At 49.6% G+C, this 18,394-nt stretch overlaps 1 protein-coding gene across 5 annotated transcripts in view; it reads right to left on the reverse strand.

Annotated features, from left to right (window-relative positions):
* Positions 1-18,394, reverse strand: part of pde11al (phosphodiesterase 11a, like) — a 476,822-nt gene that overhangs the window by 169,074 nt on the left and 289,354 nt on the right. For all 5 annotated transcript variants that reach the window (XM_072509449.1, XM_072509448.1, XM_072509447.1 and 2 more), the window contains 2 exons: positions 14,499-14,591; positions 1,296-1,346 (listed from right to left, as the gene is read on the reverse strand). In XM_072509449.1, coding sequence (XP_072365550.1) covers positions 1,296-1,346; positions 14,499-14,591 — 144 coding nt within the window. The remainder of the gene's footprint in view (positions 1-1,295; positions 1,347-14,498; positions 14,592-18,394) is intronic.

The raw sequence follows: 18,394 nt of genomic DNA on the forward strand, positions 1-18,394 counted from the left end.
AAAGGAATAAAAACCTGCATGGGAATCTCAGAGGAATGGGTAATGTTATTCAATTGTTTTTTTTATCCCCAGTATAAGTCCGTGAAGAGTATGTGTGTTGTTAGCTCAGCCTGGCCTCAGACCAGGTGGCCTAACCACAAAAGGGAAGGATACAGATAAAGAAAGTGCAGGTATGCTCCAGTAGAAGAAAAAAAAAAAGTATGTATAAAGTGAAATAGAAAGTGGAATGGTGATAATTTTCTGATTTGTGCCCCTGACAGGAAGCATCACCCACTGGAAGCACATTGGAAACATTAACCCAATAATCACAAATTCCCTACTCCCAATGGGAATGGCTCCCTGCGAGGGGGAGTGCAAAGTTGGAGGATCGCGCATACATATATTTGAATATGGCTGAAATGACAAATAGAGAACTCACATAAAACTGCCCGCTCGGCATCTTACAACCCTTTATTGTACCATCCACTGCTAAAATGATCCCAAGAAACAGTGCTATAAAAGGGCCTGGTGTGAGAGGTAATTGTAGTCACAGAAAGGGTGCATAATATGGTGTCCACAGCACTACCAACATAATTGATGGTATCATTAAAAGACATATTTCAACTCTTGCACTTGTGTATTCCACGCAAATGACATCGGCAATAACTAAACATTTGCGCCAAATATATACAACTTCTTTGTGGGAAATACCTGTAGATAAAATAATTGCAATAACTATCAGTATTGTAATTATAGTAATTTATTTCCCACAATACTTAACATTTTACTATAGAGCATAAAATAGACATTATAGCAACAGCATGCACAAGGAAGGTAATATGCAGTAATTCTTTGTGTAATAGGGGAGAGCAGGCCTTAAATTCATCAATTTGCTTTTTTTCACTGTGAGCAGATTTTATTACTTTAATAAATAATCTGCACTGACCACTCTTTTGTATTCAGTATTTTTCATGTGGCAGCAGAGAGTCAGCAGGCGAATGTATTACATTTAATCACTCGTTTCTAGATTTATAATCAACAACCTGTTTACAAATTTATAAACCCAGTCACGCATGTTGATATATAAAACATCTTGTGAATGAAATTCCCAAGACAATCTATTATTAAACAAGAGTTCAGCACCGTTGAGTAAAAAAAACACCAATAGCATGCACGGGTGTTCTGATTTAGTATCTCTATAAAGAAAGGTTTTATTTCAGAGGTGTAGGTTTTCCAGGCTTTTAGAGGTGCCTGCCAAATGGTAGCACAATTGGAACTGTGCTAACTTTCATGGGATTCGTATTGGAAAAGTTTACCTTCAGTCGATCGACCTCTACTTTCGAGCATGTTGCATGGTATGACAGCAACTGAAATAATAAACAGAAATAGTACTGAAATTTATTTAAAGATATATACTGCATATTGTCAAAAAGATCAAAACGCATAACTGTATCACTTCCATCTACATCATGATGAATCATATAAGGGTAAAAATTGGTTCTGGGCGTTCTTATGCGCTAAACCACAGCAATGACACGGTGGCACAATGGTTAGCACTGTTGCCTCACTGCGCCAGGGACCCGGGTTCAATTCTGGCCTTGGGTGACTGTCAGTGTGGAGTTTGCACTTTCTCCCCGTGTCTGCGTGGGTTTCTCCGGGTGCTCAGGTTTCCTCCAACAGTCCAAAGATGTGCAGGTTAGTTGGATTGGTCATGCTAAAATGCCCCTTAGTGTAAAAAAGGTTAGGCAGAGTTACTGGGTTATGGGGATAGGGTGGGGGTCTGGGCCCAGGTAGGCGGAGGGTCGGTGCAGACTTGATGGGCCGAATGGCCTCCTTCTGCACTGTAGGGGTTCTATGATGCCGAGTCTGCTCACTCCAAACAGCAGACAGCCCAAAAATTGTGCTCGGGCCTTATTATTGACATGGGCTGTTGGTATCAGTCTGACTCCACAGACGGCTTGCGCATTTGAAGGTGACAAATGCAGGCCCCACTTATTTCATCAGCAACAACTTGAAGATAAGTCCCTGTGGCGGTGGACGATTAGTGTGCCATGTTCGGGGACAGGGTGTTAGGAGTTGAGGAGGGGTTGCGAGGACTTTGGAGTTTGAGGGAATACTCCTGCTTCTAACTGTCTCCACAGCAACATTTTGTTGGCAGCTGCTGTAGAATATTGAGTGAAACAGGATGGGTACATGCTCCACTCATCACATTGCAATTTCTGAGAGGGGTCCTAAAAGCATGTGCCTGGCCCCTTATCACCACTTGTGTAGAGCTTAATACCTGACTTAGGTGGCTTCACAGAATACCTGTAAATGTCAGCCACAACCCGAAAACATGCAGAGATTGTTTCACACCCCAAAAATGACAACTTGCATTTATATAGCAGCTTTAATGTAGTAAAATGTCCCAATGCACTTCTCAAAAGCCTATTCAGAAACAATATAACACTGAGCCACATATGGAGATATTAAGATAAGTGGTCATATGCTTGTTCCAAGAGAAAGCTTAAGGAGTGTTTTAAAAATGGGTGCAACGCATAACAAGTTGTTTTAAACTTATCACCTCTATTGATTCTTTTACTTTAAAATGAAAGAAATGTAATTCAATTTTATGTGAAGGTTTTTAAATTAGTAGGAAGTATACATTTTAAAATACACCTTATTCTGCATTTCTTTTCTTAATGTACTCTTCCCACTCCAAACAAAAGGCAATGATAAATTCATCTTGTCAGCAAAGCAAAAATAGCAATTTTGAACCATGCATTACACAGTGGCAACACGATTTTGTGTTTCAACACAAGCGTCACAAATAGTTTAACTGCGCATAGCTTTTAATTGATTTGAATCTTACTTTGAAAAAAAAAAATTAACTCAGGATATTTTAATTATATCTGAATTAAAAAATAAAGCATTCTTGTTTTCTCAGTGAGAGAAGGGAGGAGTAACCCCTTGTTCATGGCTACCACCCCTCGTTGCATTTGGCGACATACACAGCACTTCTGAATGAAACCTTGGGGCACCATTCTCCGACCCCCCCGCCGGGTTGGAGAATCGCCGGGGGCTGCCGTGAATCCCGCCCCCGCCGGTTGCCGAAGTCTCCGGTACCGGATATTCGGCGGGGGCGGGAATCGGGCCGCGCCGGTTGGCGGGCCCCCCCCCCGCTCGATTCTCCGGCCCGGATGGGCCGAAGTCCCACCGATAAATTGCCTGTCCCGCCGGCGTGGATTAGAGTACCTATTTACCGGCGGGACAAGGCGGCGTGGGCAGGCTCCGGGGTCCTGGGGGGGGGCGCGGGGCGATCTGGCCCCGGGAGGTGCCCCCACGGTGGCCTGGCCCACGATCGGGGCCCACCGATCCGCGGGCGGGCCTGTGCCGTGGGGGCACTCTTTCCCTTCCGCCTCCGCCACGGTCTCCACCATGGCGGAGGCGGAAGAGACTCTCCCCACTGCACATGCGCGGGAAACTGTCAGCGGCAGCCGACGCTCCCGCGCATGCGCCGCCCCGACATGTCATTTCCGCGCCAGCTGGCGGGGCAACAAAGGCCGTTTCCGCCAGCTGGCGGGGCGGAAATCCCTCCGGCGCCGGCCTAGTCCCTCAATGTTGGGGCTCGGCCCCCAAAGATGTGGAGCATTCCGCACCTTTGGGGCGGCGCGATGCCCGTCTGATTGGCGCCGTTTTGGGCGCCAGTCGGCGGACATCGCGCCGTTTGGGGAGAATTTCGCCCCATGTTCTATGAATTAACAGATCAAATTCAAAGCCCTTCAAACTACAGAACAAAGTTTACATCATACCATTTGCTGATAAGCCACGCTGATAACCATACAATGTTTCTCTGAGGGTTTCGGTGACCTCTAGCCAATGTTACAGCGGGAGATTGGAAGAATTCAGGGTCAATATATTTAATAACCAAGTAACTGGCTCTGTGAATGTTTAGTGTTTGAAAGAGACAGCTAAGAATCTCCTTTTCTTCCTTATGGGAGCTGTATTCCACATACAGCTGGAAATTCACCTGTATTGAAAACTATGCTAAACGCAGAAAGCTTCCACAGTACCAGACACTTCTTCGTGCAAACGCTTATGAGGCAGTGGGGGGAATTTCAATAGTAAAGGTTGTGCAGTAAAGATTGTGCAGGTTGGGCTTCACGTGAGTAACGTTCCCTCCCCCGTGATGCACGAATGCCACCTCCCTTCCAGGGCTGTCGGTCAACCAGCCAGATCATCCTCATGCCCTCTATATACCACAGACTCAAGCATCTCCAAGGGAGACAATGCAGAGACAAGCAAAGAAGATGTGTCATATCTGTGAAACACACACATTCCACCGGCACAGGTACTCACACCTTGGTTGAAATAAGTAATACTCAGGCTTCTGGGACACTCACTAGTGAGCACCTCACCGCTGATGATCCACAGCAGGCGGAGGCAGGGAAGTCACAGGGATCCAGCACTCGGAGGGAAGCCGGAGCCCAGGACTCAGCTGAGCCGCTGGCCAATGGCGTTCCCTTGAATCCTGTTGTCCCAGAGCTGCTGGAGCTTCAAAGGCAGAGTCGCGAGCAACAGGAAGGAATGACAACATCACTCCTCGGACTGCAAGGTATACTGGAGGAGTCTCATCGCCTTCTGTCCAAGGAGATGGTGGCATCACTCTAACACAATGAGGCCAACACTGCGAGGCTGGAAGTCGCAGGGGAGATCTTGGCGCAGGATGTGCACTCCATAGCAGGGGATGTCCACTCCATGGTTCAGCTCAGGGCCTCCATGGCTGAGGGTATGAACTCAACGGTGCAGGATTTCAACTGAACGATGCAGGTGCAGTGGGAATCCATGAGTGTCAGCAGCAGAGGATGGTGAAGATTCTGGATCTCACTCCAGCTGCCCTTCCAACCCATGGAGGAGCCTCCAGGCACCCAAAGGGAAGATGATCGTCAGGACTGCAGCCCAGAGTCTTCTGCCCAAGGGACACTGGGGGTGTCCAGCCCATCTCACACCTTCCCTCCCTGTGAGCGACACATCTCCAGTCCTGCACATCGAGGATGTAGCACTGCAACACTGTTCTGCCCTAAAGTATACCCATGTTGTCCATACCTATCTCCCTCCCCCCGCATCAACGCTCAGGCCTCTCAGTTCGGCCACTCTTCTGATGAGGAGGCCATGGGCTGACAAAATGTGGATGGTAGTTGGAGGAAAACACCAGAACGCCTTACCTTGGAGGGAGCTACAGCAGATGAGAGGTCATCCAGCATCTCTGAACCATATGATAAGCCTGTTCATTCGCAGGACGCGTTCAGTTCCCTGTCAGGCAGAGTCCCATGCAACGCTGAAGATGAGAGGAGTATTGCTCTGTCCAAAATGCAAGTCATTGTCATTCTCCCGCAGAGTCCGGCCAATGGATTTAGCGCCCTGTCCATGAACTTGGGCACCATCAGGAGAACTTACCGCTAGCACCACAGTACTAATGAGAAGCAACACGCCACGCTGGGAGAGCTTTTCACTCCCGAGTCCTGCTTGTATCCAAAACAAGAGGTTATGAGGCTTTCCTAGCCCTGCACCCATGCGGGCCCTGGCCCTGGCCTGAGGCCCTTTCTCCTTCTCCACAGGAGCCCCTCACCATCTTCCTCCACCTCCTGCTCATCAGAGGGGATGTGGTGCTCCCCCATTTCCTCTTAGTCTCTCCTCTGCAGTGTGAAGTTGTGGACAGCATAGAAGACCACTATTATGGGGGCTGTATTGGAAAGTTGCCCCCGACAAGTGCAGGCACTGGTACCGCAGTTGAGCAGTCTAATCACCTGCTTGACGTGCACGCGTGTTGATGCAGGAGCCTCATTGCAGCAAGTCTCAGCAGGTGTTTGTGGCTTCCATAAAATCCATACAGTGCAGAAGGCGGCCATTCAGCCCATCGAGTTTGCACCGACCCTCTGAAAGAGCACCCTACCTAGGCCCACCGCCTCCACCCTATCCCTTCAACCCCACCTAACCTGCACATCTTTGGACTCCAAGAGGCAATTTAGCACAGCCAATCCACTAACCTAGACATCTTTGGACTGGGAGGACCCAAAGTAAACCCATGCAGACAGGGGGAGAAGCGCAAACTCCACATAGACAGTCACCCAAGACCGGAATTTAACCCAAGTCCGTGGTGCTGTGAGGCAGCAGTGCAAACTACTGTACCACCCTGGCTCAAAATCGCCCACATAGTGATGCTTTTTTATCTCCTCCTGGGAGAGGTGTTGTTGAGTATTTATGTTCTGCGACTAACTTGTGAAGTTTGGAGCTATTGACAATCAAAATATGAGTGTGGGTGGTGCCTTGGTTTCCTTAAATTGGACCTTGAATGAGTCGCTAAATGACTATCAGCAGCAGCTACAATCTACTATGATGGAACCCTCAATTGGTCAGCATAGAGGGGTGTAACAAGATCACAGGAGGCACCAGCTATTTAACAGGGTATGGCAGGCAGAGACTGTCAATTTGCTTGGACATTGAAAGAGCTATGCTTCTGAAACTTGAGATTGTTATGTCAGACATTGACAGACATCTGCAGCCTCCTCGTGGAAGACCTACTAGATTCTGCTTGACCTAGTGGTCACAAAGTACCAGTGGCTGACTTCCCGCAACTTTTTCGCCTCCAGGTCCTTCCATGTGGTTACTCGCGTCATTTCCAGGATTGTCCAGTCAGCTGCGCACAAACACAGAAGACCATTTCCAAGGACAGTAATTATGTCACGTTCACCTGTGATGACATTAACCAGAAGGAGGAACAACTCAGGTTTGCCTCTCTGGATGACTTCATTTGTTACAGCATGTCATCCACTGTGGCAATCTACGCACCACCAAATCAACCAAAACCATTTGTAAACCATTAGATCAACATTCGGTTAGCGTGCAACTACAAATATAGGGAGATGTTGTAATACTTTCATCTTGCGACAATCAGAACACTCTGACTTGTTGGACTTGGAAGCCCACATGGGATTGCTACTAGGAGAAAAAGGACACACCCCATCAAAGGTAGCTGATGATATTTGTGAGGAAACCCACCAGTGAAGCCCAAGAGTGCGGCACCAACTGCCATATTGTTAATTGTCTATCAATTGTGTATTATGGAGATGGTGTGTATTAACTGGGATTCACTTGTGCCCCTAAAAATCGGCACGGAACAAAATTGTGGTGCTTGGGTTAGGAACTATGGCCGGGATTCTCCAAAATCACGGTGCCCGCATAAACACCGGAGTGTTTCAAGCCGGCGTCAACGGGCCTCTTGGCCCAGCGATTCCATAGCCCACAGGGGGTCAGCACGCGCCAGAGGGCTCGCGCTGCTCCAGCTGCTGGGTCTGTGCATACGCGTGGCAGCCGCTTCCGCGCCAGCACCGCGCACAGCGCGGAAGAAGGTAGGCCCATCCAAGATCACGCATGCCCACCGATCGGTGGCCCCCGATCGCGGGCCTGGCCGTCGTGGAGGCCCCCACCGGGACGGCCACCGCAGCCGTGACGTCGAGCTCCCGCCGGGTGGAACCATACGTGGACCACGCTAGTGGGAACTCGGCCGGTCGAACGCGGAGAATCGCTGTGGGGGCGTCTTTCAACCCCCCCCCCCCCCCCCCCGACCGGCGCCGCGTCAAACGCGTGTGACTGGCACCGATTCTCCGGTCGCGGGAGAATTGGGTCCTGATGTCGGATCCAAATTGACAGACCCGCCTTTGCTGCCCCCTCCTCCCTGGAGCAAAAATTGTGTGTAATGGGGCCCTTTAAACTGAGATGGTTCTGTCAAAACGGGAAATTTTGGGACTCGAACTCTCCATTTAATTGGCAAAAATATGGCCCAAGATGTTCATGAAGCATTCAAGATCCTGAGCGGAATTCTCGGATTGCTGACATCGAAATCGCGTTTGGCGATCGGCCAGGGAATCCATTTTTACGCTGAAATCGGGGGCGGCGCTGTTCTGCCGATTCTCCGCCCCCTCAAAAATGGCATATTCGAGGAGTACGCCGCACTCCTTTGGGACGGCCTCAGGACGTCACCTGAGGCCCTCCCCCGATGCTCTGCTCCCAATGGGCTGACTTCCCGACAGCATCGTAAACCTGCCGTGGCGGCTGCGGACCATGAAGCTTAAAATAAAAACTCACATTCATAAACGCCAGGTGGGAAGTGGGAGGGGGGGGGGCATTCCGCTGGCAGGGACGGCTTCGGCAGGATCTGGGGGGACTGGTGGGGGTTTTCCGGGTGTGGTGTGCGGGTTTAAAGGGGGGCAGTTTTTAGCAGGCCGGGTCCACACGCGGCGGGCGCCATGTTATACGGCACGGCCGCCACAGGCCGCTGCCATGTGCATCCACGACACGGACCCAGCCATTCTACGTCTGTATCGGCAGGTAAAGCTGGGGGCTCCATGTGGAGCGGCTGCTAGCCCCCCAACGGACGGAGCATCAGTGCAGGGACGGCGTCGACATTCTGATCGTAAGACCAGACACATCCTCCGGACATAGCCACAGAATCGGAGAATCCAGCCCCCTGTCTGCCCAGCACAATATAGGACAACTAATTACAAAGACTAGCACCTCGGAATTCTCCACAGATTGAGCATGGTAACTATGGAGAAATGGTAAATTAATAAAAGCCACCATTTACATCATTTCCGTGGGGCTTCTGCTTACCTCCCACTCGTTCCAGCCGGAGACTGGAATATCCTAGAGTCATCCTGTATAATAGGAGGATATTTGACTCAACTGTGCCAGTGTCAGCTCTTTGAAAGAACTATCCAATTAGTCACACACTCCTGTAATTTCTGCATAGACCTGCATCTTTCTATTACTTTTTAATTATTGATCAATTTCTCTTTGAAAGTTACCATTGAATCTGCAGCCATCACTTCCAAACGATGTATTCCAGATAACAGCAACTCATTGCTTGAAAAAAATTCTCTTTATCTCCCCCTTGGATGTCCAAAAGAGATTGGGGCCTGTCTAGGAAAAACTCTAGGCCCATAACTTCCTGGTTCCCCAGCATCACATTTAGGGGGTACCCCAATGGTGCGGTCGGGAATCTCTCTTAGGTTCCCACATAAGGGTTTACCTCACAATTGCCCAGAAGCATCAACTTCTCCTGGACAATTGCGCTGGGCTGAGAACCATCTGGCAGAAGCAATTTAAATTGCTAACATTGGATGGTTCTGCCGGTTGTATACTATAGTTCCACAGAATGAATTAGAAGGAAAAAAATCAGATCTAACTCCAGAGTAAGTATTTAAGCATGAAGACCGAGCCTTGCACAGGGCACCCCCCCAGCAGATCTGTCACACCATCCCTATCACCCAACACCCCGCACCACAGTCCACCGCCTGCCGAACCCCCTCCCATTGCAACCCGACATGAACCATCCTTCGGTCTCCCATCTCCCTCTCCTGCCAGGTCTCCAATCCTGCCCCCCCACAATTCCTACCCGGTCTCACACCCCCACCATCTCCCGCCCTCCCGGTCTCCCAACCCTCTCACACTCCCCCTGCCCCCCTCCCCCACCCTTCCTGGTCTTGTTCCCCCCCTGCCTTCCTGGGCTCCCACCCCCTCACTTTTCTTCCCAGTCTTCCAGCCCCCACACCTTCCTTCCGGTCCAGTTACTCCACACTGATGCAGCCAGGGAAACGATTCGCTGCCCCTGCCTCACCCAGCCTGTCATGATATACAGACATGCACTTAATGAGATACGGACAGGCAGCTAATGAACACAGAGAACAGGACATAACCAATCAGCAGGCAGAATACTTGGGGGTGGTTTCCCACTATAAAATGCACGAGGCACTCATACTCTGCCTCTTTCCACTAGGGACATCTACAAAGTGAGTCCGGTGTATATATCACGTAACGCATACAGCATGTGGCTAAGAGCTAGTCTGGTTCAGTCAGACAGAGATCACACTTAGGTTAGCAGAGAGTCGAACTCGCAGAGAACTGTGCTAACTGTGTGACAGGTTCAATAAATCAAATTGAACTAACTTCAAGGTCTGGAGTCTATTTCAGTTATAGCTGCATCCAGTTGCAGCCCGTGTTATCTCAGTGTGCTTAACACGACACACAGCCTGAGTGAGGAAGGTTCGGTGAGACAGCGGCTTTGTAATTTCTACATGGATAAATCCGTTGGAGATTGCCATTCTGAGGAAGTTACGGGCCTTAGTTTATCCAATAGGGCATTGACTGATTACTGAAAATGCAGAAGAATTCTTTTTATTATGGGGAAGGAGAAAATTAAAATAAGCTCTAAAATATTGCTAATATTTTGTTAAGCATCCGTTTCAATGTGCACATAGCTGAACAATATAAATGATAAAATATCAGTAAAGTATCATAAGTCAAAATGACTCTTGTAGCAATGAGCACAGGATACCACTAGATGTCCTGCAACAGTGAAATATTTTATAAACATAAATGAAGGCACATTGAAACATTTAACAATATACATTTAAGAAATCTTTACTTTCTTAGTGGAATGATTTATAACTTGCCTGTGTTTCTGAAATTCGACTATGCCCATGAAAGGGCTGTCACTAATTTTACATAAAACTTCCCATTAGCCAAAAGGAGATTCACTGGGTTAGGATGGGATCGGAAGCTCTGAACTGATACTTTTCATCAAGGACAACTTGGATTAATAAGGAGATCAAGGGTTATGGGGAGAAGGCAGGATGAGAAAAATATCAGCCATGAGTGAATGGCGGAGCAGACTCGATGGGGCGAGTGGTCTAATCCTGCTCCTATGTCTTATGGTCTTATGGATTCATACTGCATCATTTAAGTAGAAAAAACATCCCAAAGTGCTTCCCAGAGGCATAACCAAACATATAATGGACACTGAGTCAAAGAAGAAGATACTAAGGCATGTGGTCAGAGAGATGGAGCTAACGGAAGGTGGTGTGGCTTCGGGAGGGAATTCTAGATTGTAAAGATTAGACAGCTGACAGCACAGTCAACAATTGTCTGGCAACAGGAGGGGGGAATGCATAAAAGGCTAGAGTGGAAGGAGTGGAAGGTTTTGAGGCTTTATAGGGCTGGAAGATGTTGTTGAGTTAGACTGGGTAAGGGCAGAGACAGCACCGTTTTGGATTGGCTGAAGTTCTCAGTTCATGGGGCACTGGAGGCTGGTCAACCAGGGGGGCATTTGAATAGTTAAGTCTGGAGGTGGCAAGGACATGGATGAGTGAGACAAATTGAACAGATCTTTCAAAGAGCCGGCACCAGCATGATGAGCTTTTTAGACTGAAATTGAGTGGGAGGTCAGCAGAAACCCCATGGAAATGATCTAAATGACTGCTTTTATTAATTTACACCATTTCTCCAGAGGTTATTTGGTAATTCTTTGGAAACATTTGAAGTGCTAGTCTTCATAGTTAGCTGTCCTTCACTGCGATAGACTTGATCTTGAATTATTTTATGACCTCCTTGGCCCATATTGTGACAATGGATAGGCTGAGTAGTGGTGTGATAAGTGATCTTATGGAGACTGAAGTTAGCAGTCATTGTGACAGAGAAGATATTCTGCCAGGAATTCAGCTCTAGGTTGAATAGGATGTCCTCCAGTTTGTGAACAATCTGATTTAACCTGAGACGGATTGGGGAAAGGATGGAATTGCTGGCATGGGGTCATAGGTGGCAGGGCCTGAAAACAATAATAACTTGGTGATTCCAGTGTTTAATGGAGGAAATTGCAACTCCCCAAGACTGGATTTCAGGCAAACAGGGGGAGAGGAGAAGTGGGAAAGAATTACAACTGAATATTGTTGATAAAATGGAGCACCGTCTATATCAGCGTTTATCAAACTGCGGGTTGCAATCCACGGGTGGGTGGGTTATGGGTGGGTATTGGGAGGGTCGGTGAGCGAGCTGTTGTGACATTCCCGATTACAGGAGAAGCACCCAATGGCTGCGGCCGACTTTTAAGAATGCTGGCTGCAACTTCCGGCAGCAGCAGCATGGCTCTGAATAGTGAAATGAGAAGTTTACATGGACCTCCCCGTCTAAGGAGGGAGATGAAGGTGATCGAAGTCCGCCATGAATGCCAGGATAAGATCACTATACTGATGGGCGATTACCTGATGAAAGATGCAGGACGCTGGCAGACTGTTGTCAGGAATGTGGACAGCCTTTCTTCAAGTCAAGAAACAGAAAAACTACTGTGTCACCTGTCAAGAGCTGGATTCCGACGTGGACAAGGACATCCCAGCTTTGAACACACAAGTCGCCCTGTCTCAGTGAGGAAGCGGCTGCGCAGGCCACGACGGAACGCTCCCCTCCTGCTCCAGTCCGGTTCTTTCCACTGATACCAGGGCTCTGCCCGCCCCTTTCCCCGAGTTCCTGAGCCAGCCCCTCCCTGTGCCGAGGGCAACACAGCTCCCCGCCCGGGCAACCCATGGGCCCCCGGCAACAGGGAAGCCGAGTGGGCCAGCGGCAAGTTAGAGCGCGCCTCATCCGTGGGGTACAGTTCGCAGCTCTGCATCTTGAACAAGGAACTGTGCCGACTGCCTACATAGCCAGAAGTGGCTAACATAATCACATGTCCAGGGGGCAGGGTGGGTTGCGGGATGAGGGTGGTCTCTGTTAGTGGCTCTGCCTCCATCACAGTGGACCCGCCCTGAATCCGATAGTGCAGTTCCACCAGGTCTGCAGGAGGCACAGTTCTCATGGGCTTGGAGGATGTGCCAGAGCCAATGTGAATATCCCGCTTTGACCGTCTGACCCCTTCCACCATATTTATCTTTGCCCTGTTGGAGAGCAAATGGAGCCTAGATGGTCAATGGGCATTTACTGGTCAACTACGTTTACAAGGCTTCAGTCCACCTGGCCTTGAACAGCATTAGTGTGAGCTGTTTCCAGAGGTCCAGGGCCTCTGATGAACAGCCTATTAAGAAGAAACTGAAATCGGGAACAAAGCAGTTTAAAGATTATTTCTTGAGGTATGACTTTGTTAATTGTATTAATGCAAATCAGGATGCAAAGCCCATCTGTGTTATACACAGGCAAGTACTAACAAATGAAAGTTTTAAACCCTCAAAACATCAAAGGTATTTGAAGAATAAGCATGGTGAGTTTGAGGACAAAACTCCTGATTTTTTTTCAAAGAGTGCAGCGAGAACTTAAATCATCAGCTTAAGTCCTCAGTGAAATGTAACATTGAATGACCAAGCAAGTGAGATCATGAGGACCAAGCAAGCGAACCTATTGCATTAAAAAAAAAATGTTGAGTCGTGAAGGTCTGCCGTCATGGGTTCCGTAGGTCGGCAGGTTGGTAAAAGTGGGTCCCTAGAAAAAAGTTTGAAAAACACTGGTCTACATGTACGCTGATGACATCTTGATGTGGAGAGCAGTGCCACTAGAACGTGTTTCATAAAAAAACCTTCAAAATGACAATTTCTGAGGTCAAACATCAGTTAATTTTAATACTTAGACCTTCTGAGATGCAGTCCAACATTTTAGACTTAGAGCTGCTGAGCAATAATTAAATGTATTTATCTTAAGAGTATGCCAACATCCAGGTACAGACACTTTGTAATGCAAAGGCCATACAGTGCATGCAAGCACCCTTTCTATGAGAGTAATAAAGTAAAAAGTTAATGAGCAATTCCTTCACCATTACAAAAGGTCAGTTAAGGTCCAATGTTTGAAGGATTTTCTACTAAGTGGTCATTTAGTTTGCAGGGAATACAGATTACATTGGTAGTGAAGGTATAAGTGAGGATCCAATTATTTCCATTCTTAGAACGAGCGACTGCCACATTTGTGGCACAAATTCAGCTGCCAAAATACACTATCCTTTGTAGAAACCAAATCGCCATTGTTCCCTCTTTTCTGTGCAAACAATGTTCATTAATGTAAAATGACCTAATTCATTCTGATCCAATTCACTTCTCAGCCACATATGAATTTTAATGCCGAACAAGAGACACTTTTAAAAAAAAATCAGCCTTTACAATGTCAGTCTGAACATTTAAAGTTTATCTTTTCCAAATTTCTGCCTGCGAAAGATAGTGAAGCCTGTTGTTGGCCATCAAGCACCTCACTGGATCTGAGGATGAGGACACAGTGATGCCAGGGTGCGGGATAATTGGCCGCAGAGACAGTCAAAGAATTAGTGCCACTTTGCATGATGCTTTGCAGACTTCCATTGATCCTCCAGTGGAAAGTAATACCATGAGTTGCTAGGCTGACATACATTTTGACATTGATATCATTGCAGGACATGCAATTAGCAGCTCGCGGTATTGTCTCGCCCCAGAGAATCAGAGTAGTCTGTGTGGTGGCACTATGCAAACAAATATTATCCCTCATTTTTATTTATATCTGAAGGAGCGAGCAAAGACAGAGAATAGGAATGCAGGGCCCACTCTGGGTTTTGCTTTTCTCAAGAGTATCTAACCACAGTTTACAAAATGTCTTTTCAAGCACACTATATAAAATAATTTTAAGCTTTATTAATTCACCGAGCTCAATGTTTTCCATATTTGTTTAAAACATTGTAAAATATAAAAAAACATACTGACATCAAGAGCCACTGATTGCTTTGCCCAGGATTTCTTCACTTGGTTGTACATTATTGTATTATTGATGCCAAGACCACAGAAAATGACAAAGGCCTAAGGAGCAAGCAAAAGAATGCACATGAGCACCTTAATAAGAAATCACGGACAACTTTACAGTGGCAACCAGATGAGAAACTGTCAACTATTTTGGACCTTTAAATGGGTTAACACACTGTAAATATGTAAATCTATCTCACAAATATACTGAGCAAGACGTTCGGCATTTTATTTGGTTAGATGGATAATTTCTCATGTAAAATATTTAATCACAGATTGTGAGTGTGCAAACCATTGATTGCTTGTACAGATTCTGATTAAGAGCTCAAATTCCAGAAGATGTAACATGTACTATTTCATTGGTACCATAGAGAGCACAGTGAGTCTGGATCCTGTCAGATTGTGACTAATGTACTGACATTATCTGCAACTATCATCAATTGGAGAAAATATCTGGACAAATTGCTACTCCAGCACACTGCAACACATGAAATGTGCATTAATTTTAGTGTGTTGGTTTGGGAAAACTGTTTCAGTCTGGATAAATTGGCTTTACTATAAATGGAGTACAGTTTATCCCTTTCATTTATAAAAAGAATCTCAAGAACAAGTCGCCTTCTAAAATATTGCAAATAATTGACTACTTTTATCAGTCTTTAAGATTTTTAATTTCAGTATGCTTCAACAATATTCTGATTAATTTTTCACGGTAATTATTGATAGGGAAATACGATCAATATATAATTCAATATACAAAATAATATGCAACAATACATCTGGAAATTCCACAAAGATTGTCCCAAGAATCCACTGTAACTTTGGCAGAAGGTGGTTGGAAATGCCAGTGAAAAAGCATAAATGCTCTTTGCACAGTTTTTCATGAGAGGTTTGGTGCAATAACGGGAGAACCCTGTGGAGCTTCATGGAGTTCACATTGTGACATGACAAATAGGTAGAAGGACAAAATGAATGCCCATTTCATTTCTTCATCATGAATGAGAACATTGCTTAATAATGTCCACTTGCGGCCGAGATTTTCTGCACCTGGTAGAATGGAAAATCTGGCGAGGCAGCAAAATGTCCATTGACCATTGGTGGGAATTTCTATTCTGGCCTAATTGGGGGTACTTAATTTTATGTCCAAGCTGCAGGTAAATAGAAACTGTTTAATATTGACACTCATTCCAAAAACTAAAAACATGTTCTATTCCCCCAAATCAGCATCCCTCTTCGCAATAAACATGAAAGAAGCACCATTATTTTGAACTTCGCCCCTATGCTCAAACAATATGCTACAGGTTTGCACAAATTGCTAAATAAGTCACTGCACAAGCAGAGGAAATATATTTTATTCTTCAGGAACTGTACTTACTGCACATCTCCCACCGAGTGTCAAAAGTATTGAGGAGAAGTGGCTCTCTCTTTGGATGTCATGTTTTTTCAAGCACCTTGGGCGAAATTCTCCCCCAACGGCGGGATGTCCGCCGACTGGCGCCAAAGCCGGCGCCAATCAGATGGGCATCGCGCCGGCCCAAAGGTGCGGAAGGCTCCGCATCTTTGGCGGCCTAGCCCCAACATTGAGAGGCTAGGCCGACGCCGGAGGGATTTCCGCCCCGCCAGCTGGCGGAAATGGCGTTTGTTGCCCCGCAAGCTGGCGCGGAAATGCGGCGCATGCGCGGGAGCATCAGCGGCCGCTGTCAGTTTCCCAGCGCATGCGCGGGAGCGTCAGCGGCCGCTGTCAGTTTCCCGCGCATGCGCAGTGGGGAGAGTCTCTTCCGCCTCCGCCATGGTGGAGGCCGTGGCGGAGGCGGAAGGGAAAGAGTGCCCCCACGGCACAGGCCCGCCCACGGATCGGTGGGCCCCGATCGCGGGCCAGGCCACCGTGGGAGCCCCCCCCCGGGGTCAGATCGCCACGCGCCCCCCCCAGGACCCCCGAGCCCGCCCACGCCGCCTGGTCCCGTCGGCAAATACGTGGGGCGTCATTCTCCGACCCCCCAGAGGGTCGGAGAATAGCCGTTGGCCGCCGTGAATCCCGCCCCCGCCGGTTGCCGAAGTCTCCGAAGGGAGAAAAGTCGGCGGGGCGTTAATGTCGCCGCTGCCGCGGAGAATGTCACGGGTCTGCGCAAGGCAGCCGATTTTCGGCCAGCCGATATTCTCCCTTACGGATGGGCCGAAGTCCCGTCGACGTGATGACCGTTCACGTCGACGTAAATTAAACCTCCTTTTCATCGGCGTGACCCGGTGCTCCAGGCTCACGCCGACCAGCGTGGAGGTGAGTGACGGCCTGGGGGGTTGGCTCTGGGGAGGCAATGGCGTGGCCGCAGTCTGAATGCGTGAGGAGAGGTGTGTCTCGGGTTGTGTGTGTGTGTGTGTGCGCGGCGGGGGGGGGGGGTGTGTGTGGTTCGCGTAGGCTGGGCTCCGGGGGAGTGCCGGGAGGGGGTCCGTGCCGGGGTGGAGGTTGGGGGGGGGGGGTCCATGCCGTGGTGGAGGTCCGTGCCGGGGTGGAGGTTGGGGGGGTCCGTGCCGGGGTGGAGGTTGGGGGGGATCCGTGCCGGGGTGGAGGTTGGGGGGGGTCCGTGCTGGGGTGGAGGTTGGGGGGGGCCCGTGCCGTGCCGGGGTGGAGATTGGAGGTTGGGGGTGGGTCCATGCTGGGGTGGAGGTTGGGGGGGGTCCGTGCTGGGGTGGAGGTTGGGGGTTGGGGGGGGTCCGTGCCGGGGTGGAGGTTGGGGGGGTCCGTGCTGGGGTGGAGGTTGGGGGGGGTCCGTGCCGGGGTGGAGGTTGGGTGGGGGGGGTCCGTGCCGGGGTGGAGGTTGGGGGGGGGTCCGTGCCGTGCCGGGGTGGAGGTTGGGGGGGGGTCCGTGCTGGGGTGGAGGTTGGGGGGGGGGATCCGTGCCGGGGTGGTGGTTGGGGGGGGGTCCGTGCCGGGGTGGAGGTTGGGGGGGGGTCCGTGCCGAGGAGGGGGATGGGAGGGCAAGTGAGTTGGTCCATCTGGCCAGGTGCCAGCCTCCAACAGTTGGACCCATGCGGTCCATGCCACCTGGCTGGGGGGAGGAGGGGATATTGGCAATGATGACATGTCGTCGTTCCCCTCCCCCCCACCCGGCCGTCATGTTTTCAGATCATCCAGCGATGTTGGCCGCCGTGGTGGCAGCCGCTCATGTCTATGTTGCCCTGGATGAGGAGGAGGAGGAGGAGAAGCGTGCCAGAGAGGCGGCGCAGGCTGCCGCAGAGGGGCAGGCGGCAGCCGCCCAGGCTGGAGGGACACCTGACCGACAGGACGAGGAGGGGGAGGAGGACGTCGCGGCCCCACGGCAACGGAGGCACCCGAGGGCGCCCCGTGTGTACCGGCCCCGGCAGTCATACCAGGACCTCACGGACCGGGAATGCAGGAGGAGACTCCGGATGAGCCGGGAAACCGTGGCACACATCTGCCACCTGCTGGCACACCTGTCACCGCGTGGTACTGGCGGGGGACACCCTCTCCCCGTGTCCGTCAAGGTTACGCTGGCCCTGAACTTTTATGCAACGGGGTCATTCCAGGCACCGAGTGGGGACCTGTCCGGCATATCGCAGACATCGGTGCACCGGTGCATCCGGGCAGTGACAGATGCCCTATATGCCATGGCGCACCGCTACATCCGCTTCCCCGTGGACCGGGCCAGCCAAGATGCCAGGGCCGTGGGCTTCTCTGCCGTGGCCGGGTTCCCCATGGTCCAGGGCGCGATCGATGGGATGCACGTCGCCGTGCAGCCACCTGCAGATAACAGGGCCGTGTTCACTAATAGGAAGGGGACCTATTCGATGAACGTACAGGTGGTCTGCGACCACCGCATGATGATCCTGCACGTCTGCGCCCGTCA

Source organism: Scyliorhinus torazame, chromosome 6 (assembly GCF_047496885.1).
Source record: "Scyliorhinus torazame isolate Kashiwa2021f chromosome 6, sScyTor2.1, whole genome shotgun sequence".
NCBI lineage: Eukaryota > Metazoa > Chordata > Chondrichthyes > Carcharhiniformes > Scyliorhinidae > Scyliorhinus > Scyliorhinus torazame.